The sequence below is a fragment of the Solanum dulcamara genome, chromosome 6 (assembly GCF_947179165.1).
Source record: "Solanum dulcamara chromosome 6, daSolDulc1.2, whole genome shotgun sequence".
Classification (NCBI taxonomy): Eukaryota; Viridiplantae; Streptophyta; class Magnoliopsida; order Solanales; family Solanaceae; genus Solanum; species Solanum dulcamara.
This window is the reverse complement of record NC_077242.1, coordinates 11979071-11996347: the sequence shown is the minus strand read 5'-3', so window position 1 is coordinate 11996347 and position 17277 is coordinate 11979071. Positions and strand designations below refer to the sequence as shown.

Genomic DNA, 17277 nt, shown 5'->3' with positions numbered 1-17277 from the left:
AATTATTATTTTCAAGAAATTCTCTGTAGAAATTATGTACTCAAACATAGTTAGAGGTTCCTCACTTGCTGATGGATTTTAGCTTCCATATATTTTTACATTATGTCCATAATTTAGTATTTCGGACTTGAATAATATTTATTGATGTGCTAAGCTTGTTAATATTTAGATTTGTGCGAAATCCATGTTATTTTTATTGAACTGCTACAAGATCAATAATTCCATAATCTTGGACTTCTATTGCTGACATAAAAATATCAACGGATTTAGGATTTTGAATTTTTAGGTGTCACGCTGCTTTGAACAGTAAATCTATAGAAAAAATTAGACTTATTCTGTTGGTTTAGTTAAGATTTTACTCACAAGAGGTCTAGTGTTCTAATCTACGTATTCACAATTCTTTTTACAATAAATTAACTAAAGATGTCTTGCATGATAAATTTTTTTTTAAAGAAAATACACCCCACAACAAGGTTCAAACTTGCATCCTATGGTGTTAAACTTGACTTTAACCACTGATACCACAAGACTCATTATTTCAAAGAGAGCCACATTTAATATTTATACTTTCCTTGTAAATATATATATAAATATATATGTATATACAGATTTTCAATCGAGATCACGTGGTGGCGTGTCACCCCCTCTGATCTACATAAATTCGCTCCTGAGTACAAGCTGAGTGCCAGGTATCCCATTTCAGCTTGGGAGAATGAACGTTCATATTATTCTTAATAAAATGATTTATAATCACATAAATATCTATGATTTAGCTTATAACAAATGTTTCAAAAATTTCTTCTTTTCTCAAACTTTGAACCAAGTCAAATTACATTAGATAAATTTGGACAAAGAAAATAAAAAAAATTAATGAAAAATGATCAACTTGTGAGGGAGAAAATATGGACCTCATATAAAGGATGAGGCATTTGAAAGGCGGGCTTCACCTGTTAGCTTTTCAGCAAATATAAGGGACAGCAGTCAATTTTTTCCTTGTAAATTCATCAAAGATTTCAATTGACAAAGAATCTGTCAGTATCCAATAATATCATCAACACAGATAAAACTCATCTTTCTTTTTTTTTTAAAAAAAAATAAAATAAATTCATTAAGGAAACTCAAATTCTTGAACAAAGGCATTTTTCTTTCTGTATGGGTTTGCAGTTGAGATTGAACCCTTGTTCTTCATCTTCAGCTTCAACTTCTCCTTCAACTTTCCATAATGGGACACCATATTTCTGCAAAAAATTCAACTTTTTACCATTTAGAACTCAACCCCTCAACTGGGTATCTGGAACTTACTCAAGAATCCAACCAAGAAAGCATTTTGAGGTCTTTTCCTCAAATGGGTTTCCACTAAATGCAGTGTCTTTGCAGGATGGTGAGTTTGTTCTTCATGTGGATAAAAAAAAATGTAATCTTTAACATTTTTCATGCTCAGTTGATCTTCTTCCAAGTTGGTTTTTTTTCTATTGATGCTACAAGTGTCTTCCAAGTGATTGATGTATTGCTTATCATATTTAATTGTGTAATTTGGTATACTATGATTTTGTAGGTTTACTTACTTTAATTACTTAACTTGCCCTGTACCCATAGCTGGAATTCTTTTCTTGATATGCTCGTAAAGGTGCTAGACTTTGGAATAGAAAAAGTTTGAATTTAGTCCAAAATTACTAAATTAGTGGATGTATTCATATTTCAAACCAAATTATGTACTGTACTAAAGTATCCCACAAGTTTTACTTCCTCACCATTTGAATTGGACACCAAAAATTAAAGAGAAAAGAACAGTCATGATCTTTGCAGAGTTATAGTAAAAGATCTTTTTTAAGGTTTCCAAAACCTCTTGTAGGTGTTTTTTTCTTTTCGATTGTAGATTATAATGGATAATACTGAAATTCTAGTTCTTAAAGATGGCTCATTTCCATCCACAAACTGCAGTTTGTTCTTTACATCTTTTTCTGCTTCTATCTCCTTATCTGACGTGTATGTATATATGTTCGGCTTCAAAATCAATTCCAGAACAAGTGCCTTTGACAGAGTTAGGAAGTGGAGAAACCACTGTCAGCATAACTGTTATTGGAGCTTCAGGTGACCTAGCAAAGAAGAAGATTTTTCCAGCTTTATTTGCTCTTTTCTATGAAGATTGTCTGCCTGAGGTTAAATTTCGTATCTTCAACTATATATTGTTACCTACTAATCACGCACAAAAACAACTTGAGCTTAGGTTAATTAGCAGACACATCTTAACCATCCTGGAAGATTTAGCAGTAGCTCATGATGTGTCTTTGTTTGTACGCTTCAGAATTTTATAGTTTTTGGTTACTCACGAACAAAATTGAGTGATGAAGAGCTGAGAAACATGATCAGTACGACCTTAACTTGTCGAATTGATAAGAGGTATGTCATTATGTGCAATTACTTTAACATGCAATATTTTCATGTTTATGGTTTCGAAGCTGATGGAATCCATGTGAATGAGGGTTTGCAGAGAGAATTGTGATGCCAAAATGGAGCATTTTCTGGAAAGATGCTTTTATCATTCGGGTCAGTACAATTCTGAGGATGATTTTGCAGAACTGGATTACAAATTAAAGGAAAAGGAGGTAATACATGTGCTGTACTTATTTCTGTCCATTGCTAAGCATTGTCGGAAACATATCTACCTGAAAGAGCATATAAGTGACACTTCTCATAAGAACTTCCAACAACTTAGGGTGATAAAGTTATGGAAGTATTAATGAGATAACTTTAGGTGGAAGCCTGTACACTCTCTGCCGTCCATTTTTGCATGTCTACAAGAAACTATAGCAGTAAATTAGATATCTAAATCTTAACTGTATCTTTGTCCAATTATGTTAATTAGTTCAATATTTTTCTCATACTGTGATTTTAATTCTTGTTAAGTCTCCCACATCTTTAAGTATTCTCTATATAAAGTAGTGACATTGTCATTAATTTGTGTGACCACTGAATATCACCAACTGTGACCCCTTGAAGGCAACTTCCTGTTTTCGGATAAGAGAAGGAACATATTTATAGGCATGATTTGACATTAGTGGTTTCTCTGATGTTTAAACTATTTTTGGCAAGATATTCAGAGTGATTATCTTGGTGCCCTGAAGTTTGAGGTTAGAAGTCTTTCAGGTAAAGATGGTCCATGGATCCTATATCATTCTACAATAATTGTTAATGTAAGCCTGTTTAAGATTTCTAATGTAAGGTGATTATATGATGATTCATAATGGTTTGATGCTAGTCAATTAAGTAGGAGATTGCAGATGACTGAAAATATATGGATCGAGTGAAAGCTCCATCTGGTGCAAGAGTTGATGCTTTCTCCCTTAATCACAAAATTTGATTTTGGAGGAAAATTAGGATGACTTTCTTTTCCAACTTTGGAAAAGTCTAAACTATGGTTATATGTAAAAATCATGATTAGGGGGAAATGTATGTATAACTACATATGTACAAAATAAAAAATTCAGACCTTACTTTCCTTGGTTGCCTGATCCTACTTTGATCAACCCCTATAATACTTTTAAGCTGAAGAATCCAGAATTTCCCAAAACGAGACTCCTATTACTATTTCCATCTAAAGCAGTAACAAGAGAGCTACAGGGGAGCTTCCACAACTTTTCTTAGTTCTATATGTTAATTAACTATTAGTAAAAGTTACACCATTCACATATGTTAGATGATAATAAGAATTATCTCACTTTGTTTACTATTGTGATGGTGTACTTAAGAATTCGTTGTTCACACTTTTGCACATTATGTCATTACATGTATGCAGTTCTGTTGAAGCTTACATGGAGAAGCGAATACTTTATTATGGATTGTGCAAATCTTAAAAATTTGGCAGGATAATGTATTTGTCTAATTATAATTTGTGAACAGTTACCTAGCCTCTTAATCCCTCTTTAGATGAAATGAGAGACCAAAAACCCGAGTATACATGTTATCCTTATTGTATCTTGGGGTTTGAGTGGGAAAAGTTCGTCTTCGCTTGACACAGTTTACACCACATTTTAGTGTTCTTTACTTCAGAATCCTAAACTATGATACTGATGAATGATAAAAAGCTAATTGTGAGTGCTGATTATATGATTACATTCTAGGGTTGTAGGGTTTCTAATAGGTTGTTTTACTTATCAATACCTCCAAATATATTCGTGGATGTGGTGAGATGTGCAAGTCTTAAAGCTTCTTCAACAAGTGGGTGGACAAGGGTCATTGTTGAGAAACCATTTGGTCGTGATTTAGAATCATCTAGTGAGCTGACCAGATGCCTAAAGAAGTACCTAACTGAGGAGCAAATTTTCCGGTAACGATTAACTGCATTTTCTTTGCCAGGTTATGTTGTGGATATAACATGGTTTGAAGTTTTCTTATGCTAGTTATTTTTTCCTTTTCAGAATTGACCATTATTTAGGAAAGGAAATTGTTGAGAATCTCTCAGTTCTTCGTTTCTCGAATCTTGTCTTTGAGCCTCTTTGGTCTAGAAACTACATCCGCAATGTCCAATTTATATTTTCCGAGGACTTCGGTACTGAGGGACGAGGAGGGTGAGGTTCATTACTCTGCTGCTGATACTCAAGTAATGTTCTGTTGGAGTTGGATCTCAAACTTATTGCTCTTTTGTCCCAGGTACTTTGATAACTACGGTATTATCCGTGATATTATGCAAAATCATCTCCTTCAAATATTAGCATTGTTTGCTATGGAAACACCTGTCAGCTTGGACGCTGAGGACATCAGAAATGAAAAGGTATGCACATTTAAATCCTCCTAGTGAATATGATTATAAACAGAGAAAACATATTAAAACACGGTCCATAATTTGAGACCGTGTATGTGATTCAGGTTAAAGTTTTAAGGTCAATGAGGCCATTGCAACTTGAAGATGTGGTCCTTGGACAGTATAAGGGTCATAGCAAGGGTTCTAAATCATATCCAGCTTACACAGATGATCCAACTGTACCAAACAGCAGTGTCACTCCAACATTTTCTGCTGCTGCAGTCTTTATTGATAATGCACGCTGGGACGGGGTTCCTTTCCTCATGAAAGCAGGGAAGGCTCTCCATACTAAGAGGTTGGTGGATTGTCATTTTCTCCATAATGATATTTTCAGGTATATATCCTGATTGCCATAGAATGATTGGAGATTTTTTTATACTAAAACTGCAGGGCAGAGATCAGGGTCCAGTTCAGACATGTTCCCGGAAATTTGTACAAAAGGAACATTGGAGCTGACATGGATAAGGCAACCAATGAGCTAGTTCTGCGCCTACAACCTGATGAAGCCATCTATCTGAAAGTTAACAACAAGGTACCTGGTATTGGGATGAGACTTGACCGGAGTGACCTTAATCTTCTTTACAAAGCAAAGTAAGCGACTCCTGCTGAACTAGAACTAGTAACAGCTTATGGGTGTGTTCGGTATGGTTTTTTTCATGTTCGGTTAGTCAAAGTGTTTTGGAAAACATTTTCTCTAGGAAAACAAGTTCCTTAAAAATAAGGAGAATGACTTCCCTAATAGAAGTAGGGAAAACAAGTTCCACAAATGACATTTCAAGTTCATTGTGTCCTCACCACTTACCCAAGACCCCCAATCCTTGATCATCCCACCCCGCGCCACTCCCGTACCCCACTCCCTACCCCATCCCACGGCCTATAGTGTTTTGCTAGATTTTATATAAATGCTCTTGGGATAGTATTATCTTGCTTACTTACCAAATATTGCAAAATAAGTGAAAAAACCAAAAAAAATAATTCCAAGAAAACATTTTCCTTTGTACCGAACACACCCTCTAACTGCTAAAGTTTTCTTGTAGTTCACCACTTCCCTTTTTTGTTCTATGAATATATGCTAGGATGCTTCCAGGATGGATGACATACATCTAGTCTAACACCAGGAATTTAATTTTCTCCACATTATCTGATATAGACCCAAGACTATAATTAATAACAGAATTTCTCGCTGTTCTTTAAATGGGATTTGTTTGAACTATGAAGCTGGAATTTTTCCTTGTGTAAATTAGAAAGTGTGGACGGTCGAAGTTATTGGTTTGTAGAAGAATTGTCGGGGATTGAGAATTGAATCTATCTGGCTTCCTAAAGTTATGTATGATGGATGACTTATATGAGTGATTAATTATTTAAGATTACACGTTCGAGATGAACATTTACATTGACTTCAATGGGTTGTTTTATGAAGGTATCGAGGTGAAATACCAGATGCATATGAGCGGCTTCTGTTAGATGCAATAGAAGGAGAACGAAGATTGTTCATAAGAAGCGATGAGCTTGATGCTGCATGGGCTCTATTCACACCGTTGCTGAAGGAGCTGGAAGTGAAGAAGATTGCGCCAGAGCTTTATCCATACGGAAGTAGGGGGCCAGTGGGAGCACATTATCTAGCTGCAAAGCACAACGTTCGTTGGGGAGATCTATCTGGTGATGATTGATTGTATGTAAGATCTTCTTGAGGAGTATGAAATGGAGGAAATATCTAATTTCCTCACAAGAAGGACAATTGATAGTCATTTAGTTTATAGGAATTGATCTACTTGCAGTTTTCAGCTCATCAAGAATCCTTAAATTATGGACAACTTGGAACTGATGTTAGCAATTATTGTATAACTTGTCTAGTTTGTTAAGAATACACTTATGTTTATGCTTGTCGTTATGTTACATCCTGGGTTATTTTGCTAATGACTAATAATACCCTATTCTTCAATTCTACTATCATTTGCTTTGTTTATCTTGCTATTTTGTTGTCGTTATTTTCTTGTCTATCCTTCTTTTATTATACTTCTTTTGAGCCGAGGGCTTGATCTATGAAAACAACCTCTCCTCCCTAAAAAGGTAGGGGTAAGGTTTGCGTACATATCCTATCCTCTTAAGACCTTCAGTGGCGGAGCCACATATACTTGAGGGGTGTCGACCGACATCCCTCGTCGAAAATATCTCTCCTTAGAGCTCGTTTGGATTAACTTATTTCAAGTGTTTTTAAATCAAAATAACTTTAAATACTTTTGTGGTGTTTTGGTAAATTAAAAAAAAAGGTATTTTAAACACTTATTTTTAAGTGGAAAAGACAAAAATAATTCAAAAGCCAAAAACACTTATTTCTAACTCATGACTGTTAGTTTATAAATCAAAACTATATGCTCATTCAAACGAGCTCTTAATTGATAGCATGATAATATAAGAAAATTACATATTGCAAATACACAAATTTAACTCTTAACCTATTTTTTTAAAAACCTATGATCTTAAATATATTAAAATATTTATCCGTCTATAAAACTTTTGAAATTTAAAATTTTAAGCATACCATAACATGCATTTGTGTAAAAGTTTCTCATCAAGAACATTTATGAACACACTATTTTTCTTAGGAATGAATAAACAATGAAATACTAGTGCCAGGCTTATTAAAAAGGAGTCGAGTGGAATAATACGTTCAAAGGTGGCTTCAACTGAAATAACGTATAATAATTTTGAAAAGCTAAAACATGAACGTGACATAAATTGCCAACAAATAGGGAAAAAATCACATTTGAGCTCCAGATCATTGTTTAATTCCTACATAAAAAAGACAAAGTCCTTAATTAAACCCTAAAAACCTTCCCCGATAATTAGTCGTGTTTAATTGTTTTCTGCTATACCAATTAGGAAACTCCAATGTCCTAATTAATAATAATCCCCATATTAATTATTGAGCCCCAAAGTCCCACAAATGAATAGTACCATCACTAGAACAAGCTACTATATGCCTTTCATCTGCATGCATGGCATTTACCTCTCCTATTCTCTCCCTTAAACTATATAGATATACTCCATTTTCTACTTCCCAAACCCTAATAATAACCCCTCCTAGACACATTACTCCATATCCACTATTATTCATGCTTCCAACCACCCCACGTTGCGACGCGCCCCGCACGTTAAACCTACACGATTCATCCAAATCCTCCGTTCGATGGACGGTGGCAATGCTCCGAACGTCCACCGCCACGAGCGACTCGCTCGTGGCGTCGAAAGATCCTACGATGAGCTCTTGTTGGAAGGATCTTTCTCGGAGGATCAACCCTTGGTTAAGTAAATCGATAACGACGAGACGTGGGCCGGTGCATGTCACAGCAGTGTCTCGGGCTGTGATCCTGACCCGGCCCACGAGGTCGGTTAACTCGGTTAGGAGGTGCCAACCTGTTACTGCCTCGGGATCGGTTAAGTCGCCGTCGGCGAAGATTAGTTCCTCCGTTTCACTATTCCATACGTGAAATGCCCGCCCCGGAACACCTGAAATATTGTCCAAAGAAAAGGAGACACTTTAATTAACTAACATAGTAAAATTTGAATCACGCTACAAATTAATTATCATAATTGAAAGTACTAATTGATCATTTTAGCAATTACCATCATGGTAGTAGACTAATGATGAGAAATTAATAGGTGTAATAATTCTTTATAGTAATTCAGCCCAACTAATTTTACGTTATTAGACACTGACTAAACTACATTCAAAAAGCAAATGGTGAATGTTACGCTTTTAGCATCATAATAACCGACATTCTTTCATAATTAGTTAGTTAGTCAATTTATTTGACCTGCTTATCTCTAACGACTCCATTTTAAATATTTTATTATTATAAATAATCAATTAAAACCTTTCTAAATTGAATACATACAAAAATCAACTTTTAGCATTCCACTATTTAGACATAATAAAAAAAAACACATAAAACTTATTGCATACGTTGAATGACACTATTTCATTTATTAGTCTATTTCAAATATATAATATATTTATATTTTTTAAATTTAATTCTATGTCAAGTTAAATTACCAATTAAAAAAAGTAAATTAGTAGAGCACCTGCATAGAGGCCAACCCACCACCGGTCACAACCGGTGAAATCCACCAAAGCGCCGTCATTCACAACGTCGCCTAAATGTGCACGGTGGGGCGGAGGCTGCTCCGCCCCACCAATGAGCACCACATGTATATCACCATCCAATGACGCAAAGACGAGTTTCTCATCAGACAAAATAATTCCCGAAATAGCCCTAGAATACCGGCCGAGCCGGTCACGTTGTTGTGGACGGAACGTAGACAAATGAACCCTAGTAGGTAGATGAAACAATTGAACCGAACCGTCAGAGAATCCGGCGGCTAAATGGTGGTCGGATAACGCGAGACGACGACAAGAGAGATTGTCGTTGTTGTGGTTGTCGTCGTTGTTTGATGGTACAAAATGGAGAGTGTGGTATACGTATCTACGGTGGCGATAATTGTTGGAAGTTTGGTGCCAATATACGTATTCGTCGTGCCATGTTGGACGGAGAAGGTGGTGGCGATTCCATATACGGTTGCTTAAATTTTGCCATAGCAGATCGGACCGTGACACTGTCCTCCATGTTGAACAAACCTGAAAATATTGTTCTACCAAAATCAATACGTAATATAATAATCCAAAGAAATATTGATTTGACTAGATACGTTTGCTTAAATAAAGCCGAAGGTCTTTTGAATTGTATGATCATGTATAAACTAAAGATGATCATTTAATATATCAAAATGTCTTTTTGAATCTTTTGATTTTATACGAGATGTGTTGGAATGAAAAAAAATGTTAAATATAGAGTAATATTTTGTATTTGATATCATTTTTTTGTCAAACTTAAATTTCAATCATTACTTCAGTATGTTTGTATTTTTTATTTATTACACTAAAAAAGATATATCCTGAAATTGTGAAATCGTGATTAGTCTAATACCGATGATATGTTTATTTGTTTATATTTAACTTGATACATTTTTAAAAAAATAATATTTTATTATATTATTTTTAATTATAATAAAAATAAAATAAATATAAAATAATAAATTATTTTTTTATTTTTCAAACTAAAAGTAGATATCTACTTTTAAGACAAGTACATGTGGAGGAAGAGACAATACAAATTATTTGGAACTTGTCACCTATAATAAACCTATAGAATATCAGCTATATATTGCACCAACACCAACACCAACACCAACACAATCAGAGGTCTAAAAAGGTGAAGCTAATGGCAAGTCCATCTCAAATTATAAAAAGGGACCTGAGCAAATGTTGTTTGGTTTCCAAAAATTGTACACAGAATTTTAGATAAACTATGTCGCTAATTAAAGAAGTGAAACTGGAGGTGAATTTCATATATTTGAAGTTTATAAGTTTAAAATATTCGTAATCTCATTCATTTTGAATAAGCATCGAAAACACTTTTAAATTTGATGCGATTAATTTCGTTCTCGAATTATTGATAGTCGTTAAAATATTTGTCTACTTGACTAATTAAATTTGAATACACCTTCTATCTTGCAACATGAGGGAAATACAATCCTAAATTCTTGCCTCTCTTGGTTTTTCATTAAGATTTTCATGCACGTGCAAGAGTTTTAGACCACTTGCTACATGTGGCAGAGCAAGGGTGTATTTCAATTCAATTGATCAAGTAGATGAGTGTTTTTAAAGTTGTCAGTAATTCGGAGATAAAACTAATAATTTGCGTCGAGTTTAGAAGGGAAATACTTCTCTCCATTAACTCAACTCAAATGACTTAGGGAAAGTACAAATCCGCCCTTGCATGCACAATCGGAGCCATAATTTTTACTAAAGAGAGGTTTAAAATCTAAAAAAGTAGAAACATGAATTTTTTACCAAAGAGATTTAAAATCTAAAAAAGTAGAAACATGAATTTTTTACTAAAGAGGTTTAAAATCTAAAAAAGTAGAAACATGAATTAGCTGAAGGGAATTCGATATTTACTATATAGACATAAAAAATTATTTTAATCACATATAAATAATATAACTTTTTCGCTGTCCAAAGGTAAGGTGGCTCCCCAACATATGGGAACCGATTCCTTCACGTGATATGCCCATTTGGTGATACATAACATGTTTGTGGTCACATATTATACTATAAAAAAAATATTTATAACTTATAGTATCAAAATATATCATAATATTTATATCATAAGAAGTTTACAGTTAATTATTTTCAAATATTGAACTGTCATTCCTTTTTTAAAAAAATGAAGAAGAATAAGAAGAAAAAATAGTGTCAAACTAATTGGAAGAAAAGGAATATAAAAAAAGTGTGCTATTTGAAGAAAGGGATGCAGGGATAGTCAGAAGAAAAAATAGAGTAGGAAAATAGGAGGCTAAGTATTTAGGTACTCATCATAGCTACTATCAGTATCAGGGAAACAAACCCAAGAAGAAAACAACTCACCCATTTGGACATAAAAATAAAAATTATGAAATTTAAAATAAATATTAAAATAGAATAAAATTAATAGACCATCAAAAAAATATTTTGAAGTTTCGAATTTAAACTCTAAATATAAAAGAATACTTGATTTCCTCCGAATGAAACCCTAAGCGATATGAATTCAGATATAATCGAACTTAAATATAAATATCGGACATCAAATAAAAAAATAAAAAAGGAATAGAATAGACATATCTCCTTTTTTCTCTTTCATTTCCAAGAAAAGGTTACTGTCTTTCGCCGAATCTCAACACTTCTTCAGCTTTTTTAATACAGTCAACTTAAATTCCATTCCCCATTTCCATCACTAAGAATTAAAAAAATATTAATATTTTTATTTATATACTATAGGATTGCTTGATAAAACTTTAAAACAAATTATAAGAAACTTAAACGAACATTATTTAGTGCAATTTCAAATGATAGATTCATCCTTATAACTTGAATTTAGTTAAAGTTTCTTCACTCTTAAAAATTTAGAATTCTTTTGATAAAGAATATATATATTTATATATATATTAATCAACCTATCTTTTACGAATTGAAATTAATCGGGTCAACACAATATGAAATAGTTAAAGAGAAAAATTATTGTACATGTCATGATACTATTTTGACATGGAGAAAGAAGATCATGTTCCTTGTAAAAGAAAGAAGATACATTACTACTTAAACAAAAGTTTTTTTCCATCACATATTAATAAAAAAAATTGTGCTACAAAACATGATTTTTTTCATTTTATTTTCGTTGAATGAGTTTAAGAAAATGCATGATAAAAAATAAATTTTCTGTGAAATACTAAAAAGCCTCCTATTTTTTTAATATAGTTTTGTTTATCGATTCAATCAAAAAATTTTAAAAATAATAACCACTGTACACTTTTTAATAGAAAGTTTCAATAAGAAAATAATATATATATATATATATATATATATATTTTTAGTAGTGATCGACAAGAAGTGAATATAATTAAAAGGATAATATAAGATATACTATTATTATTATTATTATTATTAATATTAATATTATTATTATTATTATTATGGATAAGATTGGAGGAAGAGGGGGCAGAAATTGGATTGATGAACAAGTGTAGTAAGTGGACTGTCAGCCAAGAATGAATGAACAACTGAAGACTTATTTTACACATGACCACATGGAATGGGCAATCTTATTAGACATGCTTGCTTTTGAACAAATAGAGGGTATTACCCTTCTTTGAATCCTGCGCATAACGAGAATTTATGTGCATCGAACTGTTTTTTTTAGAGACACACGCCTAAAATTGACAACTTTTATTTACATATTTCAATTAAGCTAAAAATTTTGAAAATGTAATAAAATTAAATTAAAAAACATATTTATATATTATACCGAAAATAAATTATTTTTAAAGAATTCAAATTCATCATTCTTACTATCGAGCTACCCCTTCTTATCAAATAAAAATGGACCTTTAGGTTTATTGGTTTACTGTGCTATATAGGTTTATATTTATAGTATAGCTAGCCAGGGCTTATATATATAATATATATAATGCAGTTAATTAGCTGTACTGACAAATATACAAATAAAGAACCTGTAAGAAAGCTCTTCATTTCAAATCATACTATACCATACTAGATATGTAAATAGATCTGATGGTAACAGTTTTTATTGGAACCAACCAATAAACAATTAATCCCTATTATATATTCACAAAAAAACAAAATACTCAAATTAATCTATCATAATTACAAAATGAATCCGGAATATATAATGCTTAAATTTGGTAGGTACATTCTGAAAAAAGTAACCGCTATTATTTGTTTTTTTTTCTTAAGCCACCAACCAAGAGAGAATAATACCCAGAAAAACATATATATCATGATATTACCCCATGGATAATGCTCAGGGAAAGCCATATATATGTCATTAATTTATTTGGTACACGAACTAAAGTATTTCGGTATTATAGTTTAGAGATTGTAATATTTAAATTAATTTATTCCACCTCCAAATTTGATTAGATAAAATGGGATATACTTTGAAATTAGATTTATACTGATTTGATTAACGATATAAATTTATCGATATCACATTTTATCATGTGTATTAATATTATTGAAAAAGACAAGTCACATGTTAGATAATTAAATGTAAATATTTTAATCCACAACTTTAACAAAATACACAAATTAAAGTTAATTTGTTAGCAATGATATCAATAAAAAGGAGGCCTCAACGGTCTTTTTCGATATATCTTTTTAAAGTAATATATAGGAGTAGAAGCTAGTGTTTACACATGGGCAAATTAAAAAAAAAAAGTGCAGTTAATAATGGAGTGAGAGAATGATATATATATATATATATATATATATATATATATCTTTAGAAAGTTCAGTCAAAAAAGTGGATTTCTCATACCTAGAGCTTAAAAAGGATCAAGCAATGAAAAGGAAAGGAATTCAAATTTAACCAAAAGAACTTTTTTGGCATAGATGCAACAAAATCCTAGAAAACGACTGTCCAAATAATGGACAAACCTTAGGTCAAGATTCTTTTAAATATCGATGCGTGGTGTTGGAGTTTAAAAATAATATTTTTTATTATCATAATTCTGTTTTTATTGTGATTTATAATTCAAATTATGTAAATTTTATGTACAAATATACACTTGAAACCAAAAAGTTTGACTTTTAAAATTCAAATTAAAAAAGGACAGTTCGATGCACTTAAGCTCTCGCTATGCGCAGGATCCGGGGAAGGGCCCGACCACAAGGGTCTGTTGTACGCAACCTTACCTTGCATTTCTGCCAGGACTTTTAAAATTCAAATTATGACAAATAAATTGAGACAATAGGGGAAGGAAAATTTTATAGATAAACAACAAAATTTATTTCTAATTTTATTTGGCAACTGATTATGAAATAATTCTATTAGATACGATCTACTACATATAAGACGTGGATTGTCCATTTTTGAGAGTTTATCGAGCAATAAGTGATGAGTGGAATAATCTCACATCAAATCGAGAGAAAATCCATAATAGATTTTTTATAAAGCTTGAATAATTTTTTTTCTTTGAATTAGGTTTTTGAAACGTGAGTCGGGACGAAAGAAAATGGACAATAGAAGTGGGAAAAAGAGAAAAAAAAAGGATTTGTTTCTGGCCGAATTAGACAAAGTAGTTTCTGATGTACAAGTACAGCTAGCTATAGCATACCTCAAAAGACTGTGTTCTGCTGCTAAAATTCGTCATCCTAATGACAGTGATTACCAGTTACTTTCAATATTTCATTTATATATGCACCACGTCTTACTTTTTCAGATAAATAATTTAATGCACAAATTTGAAATTTGACTCTAATATTATATAATTCTATTAAACCTACACCTATATATCCCATATATTTATTGATCACGGGTTCGATTTGACCAAAACTATATCCTACAAAATGATTATATATATCTCTAATACAAACATACATGATTACGCCTGACCGATTACGACAATTACCCAAAACCCCATTATTAAATTTCATAATAACAATGTACCTTCATTCACAATATTTGATATGCGATTCAGATAAACTTGACAATTTTTATTTAGATCATGGATTTATACTATTAAAATTTATTATCAATAAGTAAAATGAGCTGTAAACTCGATAGCAAGTTCAGAACTCATAAATTTTAAATTCTGAATTTATCGTAGTTATAATTATTAAATCGATAATATAGAAATTCGAAAATATGATAATTTAATATTTATATAGATTAGTGCATAAGAGGCGGGGGGGGGGGGGGGGTTGTACCTGAAAAACATTGGAGAGTGCTTGAGCAGCAACAAGACGACCAATGGAACGAGAAGCATCAATAGCCATTTGTGTAGCCAATGCCTCCAAAAATGGCTCCGGCCAAACACCATTATTTCCTACACCTCTACGTCGTCTTCGAGACGACGGACCTCCACCATCTCCTCCTCCTCCTCCAACTTCTTCTGAAGACGACATGATGAGAATAATTTGGGAATGTAATACTTGATACTTGGCCTCTTATTATAATTTGGAAAAGAGAGACAAACTGGTTCAATACTTCGTGAATCTGAACTCTGAATCCTATAGAGATCAAAAGTCGCAAATAGGAATTTGATTGGAGATTTGTTGAATTTTATAGCTGGTAAAGCCGGCGACGGGGTTGGGGGAGGACATGGTTCGGACCACATTCACAAGAAGATGAGAAGAGAATACTCTTGTTTCTAGGGGTGGCAAAATCAATCCAACCCGTCCAATCCAATCCAATTGGTTTTTGGGTTGATTATTGACCCGTTCATTCATTAGTTCAGCCTATTTCAATTCATAAAAAAATGGATTGATATGTAACCCGAATTGATTCATGAGAAATCTTGTTAAAATATTTTTTAAAAACTTATTTTTCAATTTGATTTGTTATATATAGCAATAATAAAGAAAAAAATAATTTTATTACGTACTAAAATAATTTAAAAGAACAAATAAAATAATTAATCTTAGTAAAAATTAGATTGAGTTGAGTTTTGATCCGTTATATAACTCATTACGTAATTCATTTTGATCCAAACTAATTTGGGTTGGGTTGGGTCTTGACCCAATTATTGTCTTAACCCGTTATGACCCCGTCCAAACTTGACCCAACCTGCCCAATTGCCACTCCTACTTGTTCCATTCTACATAATCCTTTTCAGGTGTTTTTGGGACGTCCTTTATTAATTTAGGAGCCGTTTGATAATTGGATAAGAAATAAATTATCTATATATTAATTTTTGCATAATTTAATAACTTTTGGTACGTAGATAGGAACTATTTAATATGATTTTTAGTTGATAATTCAGAAATTCGTATAACTAATACATATATAAGTTATGAGAAATTTATGTGTAATTAGGATAGAAGATGAAATAACTAAAACATGTGTATAACTAATACATGAAAAACTAATCGTTATTTAAAATAATACTCCCTTCGTTTAAAAAGAATGACCTTCTTTTCTTTTTAATCTGTTCCAAAAAGAATGACCATTTTTTTTTTTTGGTAAAACTTTAATTTTCACTTTTCAAGTGACATGTTTAAGGCTATAAAATTAAAGGATATTTTGATACATTTGACATAATTTTAGTTTAGAACCACAAAATTTAAAAAAAATTCTTTATTTTTTTAAATTCAAATTCCATATTTAGTTAAACTAGACAATTCTTTTAGAAATGGAGGAAGTATATGAATTTACCCCTAACTAACCCCATTGTCCCTTTAGTTGGTCTTCATTTTTTTTCCCCTTTTGAAAAATGGAACACCTTTAAGTAGTTTTGCTTCAATTCGATTCTGTACTTTCTTTTATTGCTCTTTTGAGTATTGTGTACTTATTTATTTGACATGTTTGGAATTGCGAGTGGGACAACTTTATTTCTCAAACTAATTTAACTTTCGGTCCTTTTTCCTTGTATTTTATTGCTTGCTAACAATATTTTTTAAGCCAAATATACGAAATCATGATTTAAAGTTAGATTTAATGTTGATATTTCATTTGCATATGTAATTTGATTTTTTTAAGATATATTTTTTTTATTAATATAAAAATCTCATAAGTTGTAAAAACGATTATATTTTCTTTAATTCTTATACAATTTTATCAAATGAGCAAATCATAATCTATAAATAAAACATAGAAATGTCCTGAGGCGCTACATGCCCACATTGATTAATCACACATCTCCATGTTACTTTTATAAATAAATATATACAATTAAAAACTTTTAAATACACAATAAAGATCTTTCAATAATAGTAATAACTAATTATTTTTTAATATAAGTTTTTACATGATACGAACAATCTTTTGACGTTGGGCATTAGTCTTTTTTTTGTAAAATTTAAAATGATGTATATTTCATTACAATATAAACTTATAGGACAAGTTTTACATTTTAAA

At 31.8% G+C, this 17277-nt stretch overlaps 2 protein-coding genes across 2 annotated transcripts; one reads left to right on the top strand and one right to left on the bottom strand.

Annotated features, from left to right (window-relative positions):
* The first annotated feature begins 982 nt into the window (after positions 1–982).
* Positions 983–6743, top strand: LOC129891989 (glucose-6-phosphate 1-dehydrogenase, chloroplastic). The gene is made up of 10 exons (XM_055967503.1): positions 983–1381; positions 2023–2159; positions 2306–2400; positions 2492–2606; positions 4122–4327; positions 4419–4568; positions 4651–4771; positions 4867–5096; positions 5192–5392; positions 6222–6743. The coding sequence occupies exons 1-10, from the start codon at positions 1153–1155 to the stop codon at positions 6469–6471; spliced, it is 1734 nt and encodes a 577-aa protein (XP_055823478.1). The 5' UTR covers positions 983–1152; the 3' UTR covers positions 6472–6743.
* Positions 6744–7646: 903 nt separating this feature from the next.
* On the bottom strand, positions 7647–15326 carry LOC129892534 (transcriptional regulator STERILE APETALA-like). The gene is made up of 3 exons (XM_055968121.1): positions 15129–15326; positions 8888–9440; positions 7647–8311 (listed from the first exon to the last, which is right to left on the bottom strand). The coding sequence occupies exons 1-3, from the start codon at positions 15324–15326 to the stop codon at positions 7725–7727; spliced, it is 1338 nt and encodes a 445-aa protein (XP_055824096.1). The 3' UTR covers positions 7647–7724.
* Positions 15327–17277: the final 1951 nt, after the last annotated feature.

Bases quoted from the DNA above. Each gene is read 5' to 3' on its own strand.
- LOC129891989 (XM_055967503.1), top strand. From the start codon at position 1,153: ATGGGTTTGCAGTTGAGATTGAACCCTTGTTCTTCATCTTCAGCTTCA. The intron at 4,328-4,418 runs GTAACGATTAAC...TTTCCTTTTCAG, and splicing joins ACTGAGGAGCAAATTTTCCG to AATTGACCATTATTTAGGAA. The intron at 5,393-6,221 runs GTAAGCGACTCC...TGTTTTATGAAG, and splicing joins AATCTTCTTTACAAAGCAAA to GTATCGAGGTGAAATACCAG.
- LOC129892534 (XM_055968121.1), bottom strand. From the start codon at position 15,326: ATGTCGTCTTCAGAAGAAGTTGGAGGAGGAGGAGGAGATGGTGGAGGT. The intron at 9,441-15,128 runs GTACAACCCCCC...CAATATTTTCAG, and splicing joins CACTCTCCAATGTTTTTCAG to GTTTGTTCAACATGGAGGAC. The intron at 8,312-8,887 runs GTGCTCTACTAA...ACAATATTTCAG, and splicing joins GTGGGTTGGCCTCTATGCAG to GTGTTCCGGGGCGGGCATTT.